The sequence below is a fragment of the Vicia villosa genome, linkage group LG4 (assembly GCF_029867415.1).
Source record: "Vicia villosa cultivar HV-30 ecotype Madison, WI linkage group LG4, Vvil1.0, whole genome shotgun sequence".
In the NCBI taxonomy this organism is placed as follows: domain Eukaryota; kingdom Viridiplantae; phylum Streptophyta; class Magnoliopsida; order Fabales; family Fabaceae; genus Vicia; species Vicia villosa.
This window is the reverse complement of record NC_081183.1, coordinates 10,590,987-10,607,054: the sequence shown is the minus strand read 5'-3', so window position 1 is coordinate 10,607,054 and position 16,068 is coordinate 10,590,987. Positions and strand designations below refer to the sequence as shown.

The window sequence follows — 16,068 nt, the reverse complement described above, 5'->3', positions numbered from 1 at the left end:
TCAATCAATAATTAAATAAAACACACAAACAATTATCAAATATCAAATAATCCTAATTAATTAAATCTAATAAAAATAGGATGTTACACCTAACACCTTCCATAGACCTGAATATAATAACTTATCCAGATCTCTTAACTGCGTAGGGTTTCCTATTCGTCCTGGCAGAATAGGTGGCGACTCTAAAATCTAAAATTTTTAGAGCAGGTTGCTACAGCATGCACCTGTACTGTGGTACCCCACCAATAACATCAATCTTCTCCTAGCATCCAGCTTCTTTCTTCTAGCTTCTGGAACATGTTTGTAACACACAGAACCAAAAACCTTCAGATGACTACCACTTTGCTTCTCTTTAGTCCACTTCTCTAAAGGGACAATTTCTTTTAGCCTCTTCGTTGGACACCTGTTGAGCACATATGCTGCAGTAGCAACAACTTCTCCCCATAGATTGTGAGGGAGCTTCTTCTCTTTCTGCATACTTCTCGTCATATCAAGCAAAGTACGGTTTCTTCATTCAGCCAGACCATTGTGTTGAGGAGTATAAGGAGCAGTAACCTCATGCTCAACTCTATTATCATCACAGAACTTCTAGAATTCTGTAGAGTTATACTCACCTCCACCATCCGTTCCGAGAATCTTTATCTTCTAACCACTCTGCTTCTCAGCCTTCACCTTGAACTTCTGGAATTTTGTGAACACCTCAGTCTTAAACTTGATAAGTGTTACCCACGTCATTCTTGTGAACTCATCCACAAAAGATACAAAATACCTATTTCCTCCAAGTGAAGGTTCTGGAAATGGTCCACACACATCAGATTGCACTACTCCTAGAGCATGTTTTGCTCTTGGAGCAACTTCTGATACAAATGGCAATCTGGGTTGTTTGCCTTTCATGCATACCTCACATGACTTCTCAGGCTTCACAATCTTTGGAATTCCATGTACAAGCTTCTTAGAACTTAGATGTCCCAAACTTCTATAGTTCAGATGCTCCAACCTCTTATGCCACAACTTACTATCACCTTCTGAGCCTTCTGCACTCAGACACTCTGTTTCAGTTGTTTCTACATTCACCTTGAATGTTCTGTTGCTTCCCTGTTCATATTGCATAATCAACTTCTTATTGGAATCATACAACTTCAAGAGGTTGTTCTTCATAACAACTGAGAAACCTTTTTCAATGAGCTGACCCACACTCATCAGATTGTTTTTGATTCCAGAAACATACCAAACATCTTTGATCAGAACACTCTTCCCATTCTTTGTCCTCCTTTCAGAGTCAAAATATATCATCCATTGTTTGTTTCCAATCGAGTGATTTGAACACCCAGTATCCATATACCACCACTCTGACAAACATCTTCCGTCAGACTCTGAAGCCATCAATAGCACAGGTTCATCATCTGAATCACCTCTAGCTATATTTGCTTCTTTTGATTTCCTTCCTTTGTTTGCCAAACAGTCTCTAGCAAAATGGCCAAATTGTTTGCAACAGTAACATTGAACTTTCTTCTTCTCTTGTCCCTTATGATATTTCTTCTCATCAGAAGTTGAGGCTTCCTTCTGGAATCTATCACCACGTCTATTCTTGGACTCTGACCAAGAATGCTTCTGGTCCTTCTTGACAAAAGAAGCTTTCAGAGCTTGCTCAACTTCCCTTTCAGAAGTGCTTTCAGTCAGACGCAACTCTTGTGCTTCTAGACTGCTTTGCAACTCTTCTATTCTCATGGTTTTCAGATCTTTAGAATGTTCAATAGATACAACAATATAATCAAATTGAGGAGTAAGTGACCTCAATACCTTCTCTATGATTACTTGTTCAGAAAGGGTTTCTCCACAAGCCTTCATCTCATTAGTGATCAAAATCACTCTAGAGATATACTCAGAAACTTTCTCATTGTTCTTCATGTTGAGATTCTCATATTGCTTTCTCAGGGATTGAAGCTTCACCTTCTTCACTGATACGTCACCACCGTAGCACCTGGCCAGTATATCCCACGCCTCCTTTGACGTCATAGAATCAACAATCTTCTCAAACACATTCACATCCACACACTGATGGATGAAGAACAACGCCTTCTGATCTCTCTTCCTCGTTTCTCTCTGCACTTATCTTTGTTCTTCCGTTGCATCCGCTGTAACCGGAACATATCCTTCAGTGACAAGATCTAGAACATCTTGAGCACCAAATAATACACACATTTGAATCATCCATCTATTCCAGTTTTTACCATCAAGAACTGGAAGTTTGATATTCAAGTTGCTTCCACTCATCTTCAAACTTGTGCAGAAAAAACGGATTTCACTCACACTCACACAGTATTTCCCAACCCAAAAACAACCAAGAAAAATGTGATTCAACACAACTTTATTTCCCATAAACAAAATCAATCACACAGTCACACAAACTCACGTTCACTCGTGTTTCCCTGTGTTTGGAACCGGAGCTCTAGATACCAATTGTTGGTGCACAAGAATGAAAGATGATAACAAAGAGAATAAACAAAAGGAATAACAGCGCAAAAGGAATGAGAGAATAAATGTTGATGATTCTACTACTTGTGTTGTTAATGATAGCTACTACAAGGCTATTTATACAAAAAGAAAATCTTGCCACATAAGCCCTAATAGAGTAAACTTAGTGAACAAGTCTAATGTACAAACAGTACAATACTAAGAAATACTAAAGTACCCTTACTAACTAAATAGCTAAGCTAAAGGACCCAGAAGGTAGAACTTCTGGTCAACACTATCTTCTGAGTAACCATCAGAATATCAGCCCACATCAGAACTTTTGATGCTCATCTTTTGAATATGAATTACTCTTCAATAAAAATGAGGAGCATGAAAAAGAGAGTATATTTTAAGTGAAAATAAAAAATATTTAAATAATATAAATACAAAATAAGACACCATAATTAATTTTTAAAATATAAAATAAATATAAAAAAATTCAATTTATGTTTTTATTTTTTATTTTTTTCAACTTCTAAAAATGTGTGTATTTTTTTCCATTATGTGGATGAAAGACATTCCATATACGAACGACTCAACGTCTCAAACTATTATAACCAATCCCACATTCAATATTAAGATGAAAATTTCTTTACCCACCTCCCTATCTTCTTGGTCACCTCTGGTGAAAAATCCAAAATACCCTCACTTCGGAAATGCACTTCCGAAACGCTTATTTTTTTTTCAAAATTTGTCTTATTTCGGAAATGCACTTCCGAAAACACAAAAAAAAGTGTTTTCGGAGATGCATTTCCGAAAACACCCTCTTTTTTGAGTTTTCGGAGATGCCTTTCCGAAAACACTTTTTTTTGGGAGGGGTGTCTTCGGAGATGCATATCCGAAATATTCCAAGACCAAACTGGTCTTGGAATGTTTCGGATATACACTTCGGAAAGAATTCAATAATTATTAAAAAATTAAAATCAAGGTGAATCAATACAATTAATAGGTATAAAATCAAGGTGAATCAATAAAATGAAGGTGAATCAATAAAATCAAAGTGAATCAAAATTTCCTAAACAATTTTAAAGTTAAAAATTATTTTATTAACTTATATAAATTAAAAACATTTTAATTCCATAAGTAAATTTTGAATTATATAGAATTAAATATAAAATTTATTCATTAAATAAAATTAAGACAAAATCTTTTTTTAATTTTTTTAAACTAAATAAAAAATTGTAACTCATTTTTAATTATGAATCAGAATAGAAATATATAAATATATAATAATAATTATTAATTTTGTAAGTGAAATATATAAATATATAATAATTAATATATAAATATATAATAATTATTATAAATTAAAACACTCATTTTTTTAATTTTTATAATTATTATATAAATATATTTATAATTAATATATAATAATTATTATATAAATATATAAATATATAATAATTTTTATAAATATATAATAATTATTATAACTATTATATAAATATATAAATATATAAATTAAAACACTCATTTTTTTAATTTTTTTTTGTAAATACATAATAATTATTATAAATATATAAATATATAAATAAAAATTATAACTCATTTTGTAAGTAAAATTATTTTAGTTTTTTTTATTAAAATTATTATAAATTTTAAAATATGAATCAAAATGGAAATATATAATAATTATTATGCATAACTCATAAATTATATCAAAATATATAATTATTATTATTATTAATTACTCATACATTATATCAAATTTATGATATATGAATTAATTAATATCCTAAAATTAATTTTTGGGATTTTTTGTTTTTTTTTTTTACGGAGATGCATCTTCGAATTAATCAAAATCTCAATTTTTGGGATTTTTTCGGAAATGCACTTCCGAAGTCTGGAAAAATTTAGAAAAAAAATATTTCAGAAATGCATTTCCGAAGCAGGAGTAAAGTGGGGTTTTCGCTGGGGTGACCCCCATAGGGAGATGGGTAAAGAAAAAACCTATTAAGATCTAAGATAAAATTCCCCAGTTTGCATGTAATTGTAATTTAGAAAGGTAGTGAGTATCAGAGTATGATTCATAAAGGTCTATGAATGTGTATCTGCACAAGGATGTTGTTCAATTTGTGTTTTACTATACCATAACTTTGTAACGTATACAATTGATTTAATTCAATAAAACTAGTCTTTTAATTTCAATTATTTACAATTTATCAACACATTATAAATGGAAGTTGAAAATTTATTATTTAATTTTATATTTGTAGTTTAATTTTGTAACATGTAACTACAAATTATAATGAAGAGTTATATTTTAGAAACAATTTGAAGTGTTTGTTTGTCTATTTGAAAGTTATAAGTTAAATTTGAAAGTATTTTGTTTGATAAATAATTTAACATTACAGTGATATTTTGTATTTGAATTTAAATTTTCTAATATATAAATTCATTTATAATTAAATAATATATTTTTAAAAAAGAATATTAAAATATTAATTTGTCTATTTTAAATTATTGCTTAAACATTTTATTTTAAACATTGTAATGTGGTTTCTTTCGTGACTATAATTTTAAAAATGATATATATATATATATATATATATATATATATATATATATATATATATATATATATATATATATATATATATATATATATATATATATATATATATATATATATATATATATATAAAGTTTTTGTTTTCATTTTTAGAGAAACTAAATTAGGTATCTGTCGTTTTTTAATCAAGTTATTTGATAATTGGTTAATTTTTTTGTGATGAACAAGTGTGTATAATAAAAAATAGAACGGAAATATAATAATAATTTGTATACATATGTAAGAAATGAGTGCCTTTAAGGTTGTTGAGGAATCATATTATTTTTAATTGGGAGGATTGCTAATTTGTTTTTATGAGAGAAAAAACAATATACAACACGAAATGTACAAAAGAGATACGGCATGAAAAAAAAATTCTCCAATGAGACAAAGTAGGTAACTCCATATATTAAATATTTTCATATCAAATACATATGACTAATCTAGTAATATAATAGTTTAGTATATACTTAAAAGTAATTAATCTCTAGTTAATTTACAAGGGAATTACTCAATTTTACTTTATGTTTCGACAAAAGCTAAACGTATAATTGCAACTAAACATACTATATGTTAACTAATACATATTCGAGTGTATATACAATATAATAAGGAATAACACTAGTTCCAGTTAATTACGTTTAACTAAGTTGTCGTTGTCGTTTGCGTAAAATCAAACTTCACCTTCATAAGTTTCTCAAATATACGTATCAGTTCCATTTGTATAATGATTAACACGTTGGAGAAATTTTAGATAAGTATACGGTAAATGCCTAGCTGGAAGATGAGTATAGTATAGTACTATTGTACATTTCATATATAAACATATATTTTTGTATAGTATTATTGTATATTGCATTGATACATATATTTTGGGTTAGCTATTGAAATGATATTCTTATACCACTTCTTACCCTACATTATATTTCATTGTTCATCTATATGGGGAACAGTGAAATATTATAATAATAAAATAATATTTTTTAATAAAATATAAATTTTTTTATTTTTATTTTTTAGATTAATGGATATTGATATAAAATTGTATGATTAACCAACTTCATAACTTAATTAACCAATATTTTATATTTCATTAATCAATTTTGGTTTACTATTAAAAATTATTTTTAACATCTGAATCTTTATTAATCAATTTCATTACTTTATTAACCAAATTTTTACATTTCATTAACCAACTTTGGTTTACGTCTAAAAATTATTTATAACATTTGGGTGTTCATTAACTAACTTCATAACTTAATTAACCAACTTATTACATTTTATTAACCAATTTTATTTTACTATTAAAATTTATTTTTAATATTTTAGTGTTTATTAACCAACTTCATCAATTTATTAACTAACTTTTTGCATGCCATTAACAAACTTTGACTTACACTGTTTATACACTATTCACATGAACTGTTTGTAACCCTATTCACGCGCTATTCATGGTACTGTTCCCCGTATTTATGAACAGTACCTACGGTGTAGTGTATGCTTGAGTGTAAGAATAACATTACTGATTGTAAATACATCAAACATGCGTGTGCACTTGCTCGAAAATAAAACTAATTATAAATACAATGAATAAAAGAGAAAGCAATAGATAAAAATTCATTTAAAAATTGTTGAAATTTCTTAAAAAGTAGATAAATTTAAATGATGAGACATAGATTCATATTCTACAAAAATGTGAGTTTAAAATTTGTAATCAATGTGAAAATTTTGTAGCTAATGGTGATCTTACCCTTTTTAAAAAGATTTTTGATTAAGTCTTCTTTTTTAGAGTTAGTGTCTTGATGTTGCTTGTTTCAGATCTTGGTACAGAGAGACAATTTTGTGGGATATATGAGGCATTGGGATGAAGGTGTTTGAATTTGGAATCTCAGATGGAGGAGAGAGATCTCTGTTAGTAATTGTGTCTCAAATATTTAAGGTGGCACCCTTGTCGAGGATGAGGAGGTTAGTGATGGCATCACGTGGATGGGGGCGGTGTTTGACTAAAAATGTTTACTCAATCTGGTCAAAAAAATTTTTTTAATCAAATGACCTTTGTTGAGAGTTAGTCAGATCTTACCTCTTATATGGAAGAAAGGGATCCTTTTAAAGGTGATTTATTTACGGTTATTTTAAGATAAGGTTCTTACTATGAAAATATCTTTTGTCTTCGTGTCATCGTTGATAATTCTAGTTAATTGTGTGGTATGTGTATGAGGTCTATAGAAATCTTAGCCATATTTTTTGTGATTTACGGTGGCAACAAATATTTGGAATAAAATATTTAGGAGGTTAGTTAGGTCACTTGGTGATACGTAGAGTTAGGTTGATTGTTTGAGTTAGTTAGGTCACTTGGTGATACATTTAGGAATGGATCCCGTTTTATCCTAGTGTGACACTCTGTGATTTGAAATTTTGAAATGACTTCATTTACTCAAGAAAGTCAAATACTAAGAAGTAACTAGTAGATATGACAATCTTCTCTTTTCGAAAGGGATGCTTGGGTAAGACTAAAGATTCTTCTTGCATCTTTTATGAGTGAGATGTTGGGACATACCTCTCAGTTTTATACATGTATAACTGATTTTGTTTAATTATAGTCATAGCAATATGTTTCTAGTCAAATAGTTAAAGTTTTGAATTAAGGACCACATTTGAGAATGGTATAATTCATTCAAAGTTCTAATTTAGAATAACACTTCATTTTAATGAAAAATTAAAATTTTTGAAGTATAATTCAAATCACAAGATGTCATACTCGACTTAAACTTTGTAATAAAATCAAAAAAATTCTTCTGCCAACCTAATACGTATCATGTAACATCCTATTTTTATTATCATTTTAATTAATTAGGATTATTTGATAATTGGCATTGTTTATGTGTTTATTTAATTATTGTTTGAATAATAATTATTTGATTTTGTGGTAATGTGTTATTTACCTAATTAATGAGTGGTAGAATTTTGTTTGGAATTAGCTAAATGGGCCTAGTTGAGTGAGAAAGAGTATTAGGTGGGTTAAGCCCAAATGAAATAATGAAAGTTAGAAGGTATTTGTGAGTTAACCTAAATTAGATAGAAAGATAGAAAGATAGAAAGAAGAGGAGAGAAGAGAAAAGAGGCAAAATAGTGGAAGAGACAAGAGAAGAGGATTGTGAGATTCTTGAAGTTAGGAGGAGAAATTCAAGAGGTAAGGGTTTGAATACAAGTTCTTATAGGTTATATGATTGGGTAATGTGTTTTGTTGTGATTATCTCTTCATCTTTGCAATTTCATGGAAAAACATAGAAAGGTTAGATTTTTATGAACATATGCATAAATTGATGGATTGAAATGTGCTTAGTTGATGTTTGGTGTTGGTATGATGCTATAAGACCCGTAATATGTGTTGTATTTGTGTGTATATCATGTATTCTGTGGTTGTTCGAAATATGCAATGTTTATCAACATGATTGGGTTAAATTTGGGGAATTTTGAGTGAGTTTCGTATGCTGTTTCTGGGTTTTGGGGTTTCTGAAAATCGCCAGCCGCGCCGCGATCCCCTTGTACGCGCCGCGAACCTCTTGGCAGAAATTTGGCCGCGCCGCGATCCCCTTGTACGCGCCGCGAACCTCTTGACAGAAACTTTTGCGCGCCGCGAACTACTTTAGCGCTGCGAACCCTGTTTTACAGCACTTTTTCTAAACTTTGAAAGGCCATAACTTTTAATCCAAAACTCCGTTTTATGTGCCGTTCGAAGCGTTAGAAAGCTATTGTGATATTCTATATGATAGTATAGGATCTAATTGCACATGATTGATAAATTGTGACGTTATCATATGGAATGATGTGTAATTATCTTATGAGTAATATGTTAGTATATGATGTATATCCATTGTTGGAACACTTTGTGTAGATGTAAACATGATGTGTGTAATTGGATATGTGATGGTTGTAATGCCTTGTTGAATGTGTAAAATTGTGTTGTGAATGTTGTGTACAATTCGTGAATAATTCATAGAGTTGGATTATGGTGTTATGCGGTGAGTTAAGATTGACGAGATAATCTTAATTGCATAATTTGTTGGTATTTGTACATACATTCATAGCATGGTCGGCTTTATTGTGGAAGCGGTGAAACTTGGGTTCACATGGTAAGAGACGTTGATCCTTAATTGGAAATAGGCGTAGAAGACGTGATCCTTAATTGGAGATAGGCGTATTGGCTTTGATCTTGTCCGGATCGGAAGCGTGGCTTGGATTCTAAACATTGAATCGGAAAGCGGTGAAACATTGGATTCACATTGGGTACCACATGCATTGAGTCACATTGTTGCATTTCGTGTCACATTGTGTGTTATGTGATTGCCTTGTATACATGTGATTTGTTTTGGAATAATGATTAATATGTGATATGTGAATTGCCTACTTGAGAAGTGTGATGAATAGTGAAATGTATGCTTGTTTATGTTTACATTTCCCATTATTATGTTTTCTATAAGAAGTTGAATTCTCACCCTTCTGTTTGAATGTTATCCTTCGTTGGTAACGTGCAGGTTCCGACGAGTAGTAGCTTGTCTGAGGATTTAGCCGAGGAGCTCCTGAGTTTGTTATTGGATTAGGTAGCGAGTCATATGCTCTGATCATGTAACACTTGGGGGGATTTTATCGTAGTCTTATACTCATGTTTGGATGTTGCTATTTACTATGTTTTGTTGGATATTCGGATATGTTTGTTTGAGATCTCAGATATGTTGATTAAGGCGATGTAGCCAAAATTGTGGATTGGATGTTAATACGAATTCGATAGATGAATATAGTATGGGATATGTTCATTGAAATTTTAATAGCAATTCAATTGGTTTCCGCAAGCGTTTATGCATATGTATGGAAGTATGAGATTTACATTGTGTTACAAATATGATCTTTGCATATTAAGAATGTTGGATGTTTTGCTTTAGGTTTTCATTTGTGATGAAAATAACATGTGATGCCCTTTTCCTTTATGCATGTTTACTCTGTTAATTATATGATATATTGGGGTTAGAAAAGGGGTGTTACATATCACAAGAATTTCCTTACTCAAATCAAACATAATTTTAAAAAACAAGGTTTTGATTTTGTCAATCTCATCAGAATTATAGCAATGCATGACTCAAATCACAAATATTTATTTCAAATCACAAACTTGTTTAACTCGAATCAAATTCAAAATATATATTTTTTATTTTGGTTTTGTGAATCTGATTCGAATCAAAGATCTTGTTGAATTGAATCACTTAATTCAAATCATAAAAAGATTCACTCGAATCATAAAATAAATTATTATTGGTTCTTAGATCTTGATTCAAAATATTTTCTCTATTGACTCGATTCATACTTCTTACTTATGATTCGAATCAAAGAGCATTTTTCTTGTGCTAGATCTTCAACCCATGAATCATTTTTCCAAATCCCTTCTACAAGTTCATAACATAGATTTCGACATTATTATTAATAACTCATAAAACACATTTTCTCTCAAGTTTAAAAAGGGGTTTTAAATCTATTTTTTGCAAGTGAAATCTCTCAATCTTTAACCTCATGCATGATCCATTGTTGTTAAGATCAAGTTCTCGTTGTAGGGTGTGATTTCTGTGAGGAAGATCGTTCTTATGATTAACAGTTTTTTAATATTTCTTGAGTAATCTAGCAAAAAAGGAGGCGGTTATTCTCCCTAGGATTACTTTTGTTTAATTAATAACTAGTAGGAAACCCGTGTTGTCGCACGGGTCTGGTCGGGATTTTACATTACATGTACTTAATTATCACTTGCAAAGTTCCTTTAAATATATCAAACCTATAAATTTAACCAAAATGCAATCCAAACTCAGTAATGTTAAATCCAAAAACTTAATAGTTAACAACGAAAAAGGTAATAATGCATCTTAACTTTTGGCTCTTGAAATAAAACAATAAACATATAGATGGTACAATTTTCAAATGCTATCTTCTTAAATGATAAAACTAGTCAGTATCAACACCTGTATCATATACCTGCATCGTGAAATGCATAAAATAAGATTTTGATTTATCAGAACTTTGAAAAAAAATAAACAAAGTGTGTGAAATTTATAGTTAAAAAGATAGGTTTCTCAAAATTACTTTCTAACAAATTGATTGGAAAACCTCCTTGTATACAAAATTTGTAGTGGTCGAGCACGGGACATTCTCCTTGTCGTGTAATGAAATTTTAAGACCACTTTTGGTAGTAACTCTTGAAATTGCAACATACAATAGTCCATGACTGAAAACAGGATAAGGCAAATATAACCCGACACTATCAAGTGATTGACCTTGTGATTTATTAATTGTCATTACGTAAGAGACAATGATCGGGAATTGTCTCCTAATCAACTTGAATGGCCACGACGACTCAGAAGGTGACATAGACATTCAAGAAATGTAAAAAATGTTACGTATGTTCTTTCCAGACATAATTTTTGCCTCAATGACATGATTTGCTAATCTTGTAACAATTAATCTTGTTCCATTGCATAATTCGTGATAAATAGAAAAGTAAAGTCAATAGATAGTTGTGATAATATGTATGCAAGTTTTGTGACAGGAAGAATGATTGAGACCTATGATAAATAGAAAGGTAAAATCAATAGATAGCTGAATAATATAAAATCAGAGATGTTAAGCTTCAAGGTTTTGATATAAGACTCGTGAAGATTGAAATCAAACAAATAACAAAGTGTTTTCTAATAATTAATTTGTAAGTTAAAGCATAGAATACATTGATCAAATTAGACAGGTCTTAAAAATTTTATTTATGATACGATTGCAGTAGGTTTGTAGTTAAAAAATTTATTTATAAACTTGCAGTAGGTTTGTTGCATCAGGTTTTCCAACTATTTAGTATTTAAAAAAGCTGAATAGTCATGGGTAACACTTTGTTCATAGAAAATAAAACTCACAATGTGGTATTTGTGTGAAACTAATTGTTTGCATTTAGGTCATATAATTATTTGTTTGGAAACATATATTTAGCAAAACATATAATCATGTTGTATGTTATAGATGATTGATAATTGTTTAGAAAACTGTTCAGAAATGTTTTTAGAGAGCTTTTTAGAGAGATGTTTATACCAAAACATATTTTCATCTTTGATATTTAGACAAAAAAATATATTGAATTATTAAGTAGATAGATTTCATATTCAAATGTATTATATTAACTTTAGATAACAACAACATCAAAGATTGTTATCCAATTTAATTTCATTTGTAAACCGTAATAGAGTACTATTGCACAGCTCTGAATCAGTAGTAGATAGCATAGAAGAAAAAATAATTCAGAGCAAGGTGTTAACGAAAATAAAAAACTAAAATATCATTAAATACTTAGTACAGGATCCAGAGTAAATAACTTCCACTAATGAAATTAATAATAAGATAGTTGTGTTCAAAGTTCATGAATAATCCTTAATGATTTAAAAAAACTGAAGCCAACTATTTCTCCTTTTTAACGTCTTTGGTCAACTTGGTTGAGGATTGTTGGACACTATCAACACCTTCCACTACATCAGTTAGATACCTCTTAGACGGAGTCAACCCAGAATTTCCACTTGATGGATACGGGTTCCTGCCATGAAATTGGAAAACAGAAAAGAAAAAAAATAGATCTTAAAACATGGTACAGTTTTAAAAATTTTAATAAAAAACATTAAGAATTAAGTAAGTACTTACAGAACAACTGATATGTCATCTTGGGACAAAGGATCAGGTGTTTCAAGTTTTGAAGTGTGCTGCAAAGATCATCTAATGTTAGTACATTTTAAGAAAATTGTAAATGCATCAAAAGAATTATAATATGGTTACCTCATCGCCTTTGAAACTGTCCTTAATTTTCTTACGGTAATCTTCATCATTTTTTAAGCCTATGACAGAAAGTCGGGCATTCTTAGGTTGAAATACAACTCTAATTGCAAACTCCTTTTTTTAGTATTGAATCAAGTTTGTTAGGGAATTCGAGTGGATTGTAATCACCGGCCTATATTGATAGAAACAATTATACACCAATAATTCAAACTTACATACATACATTACATCAGAGTATATCACATTACCAACCTCTATCAAATCCATTTTCATTTGAAGAGCAGACATTCCAATTAACTTCACGCAATCGGTATCCCAAAAGATGAACTTCGCCTTGGAATTACCGTCAACAGCCAATACTTCAAGCTTATACCTAAAACATTTATTCTCAATCAGGAGCACATAAACCTAAATTTATGTATTACAAATATACACAATAAAAATTGGTAATAGAAAAACGATATATTAATACCTTGGCACAGGCTCTGAGCTTAAATGTTTTTCATAACACTGCAGCTTTCCATCCTTTAGAGCCACACTACGGGTGCATTCCACACATCCATCATAAAACCATCCCATCTGGCCAGCTTCAAACTTATCAAGAGTTGCAACAATCACACAGGTTGTTTCCTACAGAGTTATCCAAAAAACTAAATGTAAATTATTGTCACACAAGAATAACGTAAAAATAAAAATAATCATAAGTTCTTACATGTTGCAGATTTGCAATCTTAGAGAGACTCATTATTTCAGCTTTCCAAAGAAATTTGTCAAAGTCAGAATAATATGAGTTTTGGGTTGCCTCAACTTGCAGACTTGACATTGATAACAATGCTAAATCATTTCCAAGACTGTAATATGTAAATGGTAAAATGTTTGCATCAAGTTAGAAAGAAAACTGAATGCACAAGTCATAAATTTACAGGAATATGATTGAAAGGAAGATTACCTTTCTTTCAGTTTCTTAACTTCATCAAAATGAAGGTCATTAATCAACAACTTCGTTCTGTTCCACGTGTTGGAAACACTCACAGGAAAACCTCCTGCATGAAATCCATTGTTAGGGCAAATGTATACACAAGACAGGTAAGAAAGGGAATCAAAATAAAATACTATTATCAAGGAAGACATACATTGTAGTTGAAATTAATTACAGAAATACCTTGAGCCTCTTTAACCCTTGCATTGATTAATACAATCACAATATTGGAATCTTCCTTATTATTCTTATGATTCATAAAGTTGTACCGCACGTTGACCCCAAAGCGTACATTGTACAACAGATTTGCTGATGAAAATAAATCAAAATAGTTACTTGGATTTTCATAGGAATCGATTTGTGGATACAGACAAATAAAATGCAATTAAATAATTATAACCAGACAGTGAAACTTTGCGTATGTGGTATCAACAATTGTAAAAACAACCTTGTTGTTGTTGTCTCCATTTATTTGAGATTGAGAAAACTCAGTAATACCTCCAAGAATATCTAATGAACATAAAATGATGAGGCAATCAATAATATTACATAAAATTCAGTAATATATCACAAAGAATACAATTAACTTACCAACCAAAACATTAGACTGAAACATTCCTTCAACTATGGCATCCAATCCAAGAAGGTTAAGGTAGTAAGCAGGAATGTCAGGAAGGTCTGTTTTCTTAACAGAAGTCGATCCACATAAAACCAATTTGTAAGAATGATTAGTCGACTTAAAAGAAAAGTCATTTTTCAAAACTTTGAAATTCTGCATGATATAAGAACTTCCAGCAGCAAGTTCGGACTTGAATTTGGAAACCAAATAAGTAGGGACAATGGCTTGAATCATATCACGCTTCAAAACAAAAAGAAATAGAATAATATTTGTTAATCATAAGGCAGAACACAGTGTGTAAGAGATAAACAATAGAACTTGGGAACAAAATACCACCTTCGAATCAACTAAAATCATCTCTATGTGTTCTTTGTTTGAAGAACTTGTTACAGACCATATATGCTTACAACTAACTGCAATCTTCCACAAATCCTTCGACTCATGGATATCCTTCACAGAATCGATTGGGCGAGCCATGGAAATGCTTAAAAGGCTGCAAGAAGAAAACAGATTTCACTTGATTTGGAATTATAAAACCTAAATAAAAAAGACACAAAATAGATAACAAATATAAAATCATAGAAATTGGAAAACAAAAATGGAGAAGAATTGAAAACCTGTAAAAGAGAAAATGAATAGTGGTCTTCCATTGTTGCTGGTGATATATAACGTGAGAAATAACACTAATTGAAACGTATAGAAAACTGAAAGGGCAAGAGTAATTGATTTTTCGATAGTGGAGGAATTGATGTTTTCAAAGAAATAAAACCTATCCATCCAATGATGAAATAACCATAGGTATTCAACTCTAATTTAATAGTAGGTATTAGGGTATTAACTTTTTGTAATTGTAAAAACGTGTATATTTGGAAAAAAACCAATTGTGAAACATAAAATACCAACAAAAAATAAGAGACTGACACATCAGAAACAATAAATGCCAAATCAATATGGTTGTGTTATTTTGGCAAAAGATTTTTATACCCGTGGAATAATAAAAGTTTTAATACTTTTGTCAGATGGCTTTTAGTGGAAATTCCAAGTACTAATGTTTTAATATATTAATAATAGATTGATTTCTTAATTTCAATAAATTTATTATTTTTATTGGTGGTAAGTATTACTCTCTGCGTCCCAAATTATTTGTCGTAATGACCCACTTCACACAGATTAGTAAACCGTAATAAATGAAAGAGAGAATGAGGATTTTACCAAATTATTTTGATCAACTATTGATGTATTCGAAATAATATTAATATTAAATGGGGTTAAACACATTTTTGCCCCCTGCCATTTGAGGCGAATCCCAAAAACAACCCTGTAAAAAAACACAGATTCCATCCCTGTAGTATGAAGATTCCCATATTTTAAACCTTTATTGAATTTGGTGACTTAAATTGCTGAGTTGTCATTGCCATATAAGCATTATTTGTATACCCCATTGCCATGTAAGCATTATTTTAAACATTTTAAACTTTTATTCCATTTTTTTATTGAATTCAATTAACATATTTTATTATATAAAACAAATTAATTTAAATTGAAACACATGTGCTTCGT

The 16,068-nt window shown here is 30.2% G+C and overlaps 1 protein-coding gene across 1 annotated transcript; it reads right to left on the bottom strand.

The window, feature by feature from the left end:
- Positions 1 to 12,541: 12,541 nt before the first annotated feature.
- Positions 12,542 to 14,985, bottom strand: LOC131596764 (uncharacterized). The gene is made up of 11 exons (XM_058869506.1): positions 14,842 to 14,985; positions 14,481 to 14,748; positions 14,295 to 14,399; positions 14,073 to 14,198; positions 13,860 to 13,953; positions 13,623 to 13,761; positions 13,383 to 13,540; positions 13,126 to 13,283; positions 12,911 to 12,969; positions 12,779 to 12,837; positions 12,542 to 12,674 (listed from the first exon to the last, which is right to left on the bottom strand). The coding sequence occupies exons 1-11, from the start codon at positions 14,983 to 14,985 to the stop codon at positions 12,542 to 12,544; spliced, it is 1,443 nt and encodes a 480-aa protein (XP_058725489.1).
- Positions 14,986 to 16,068: the final 1,083 nt, after the last annotated feature.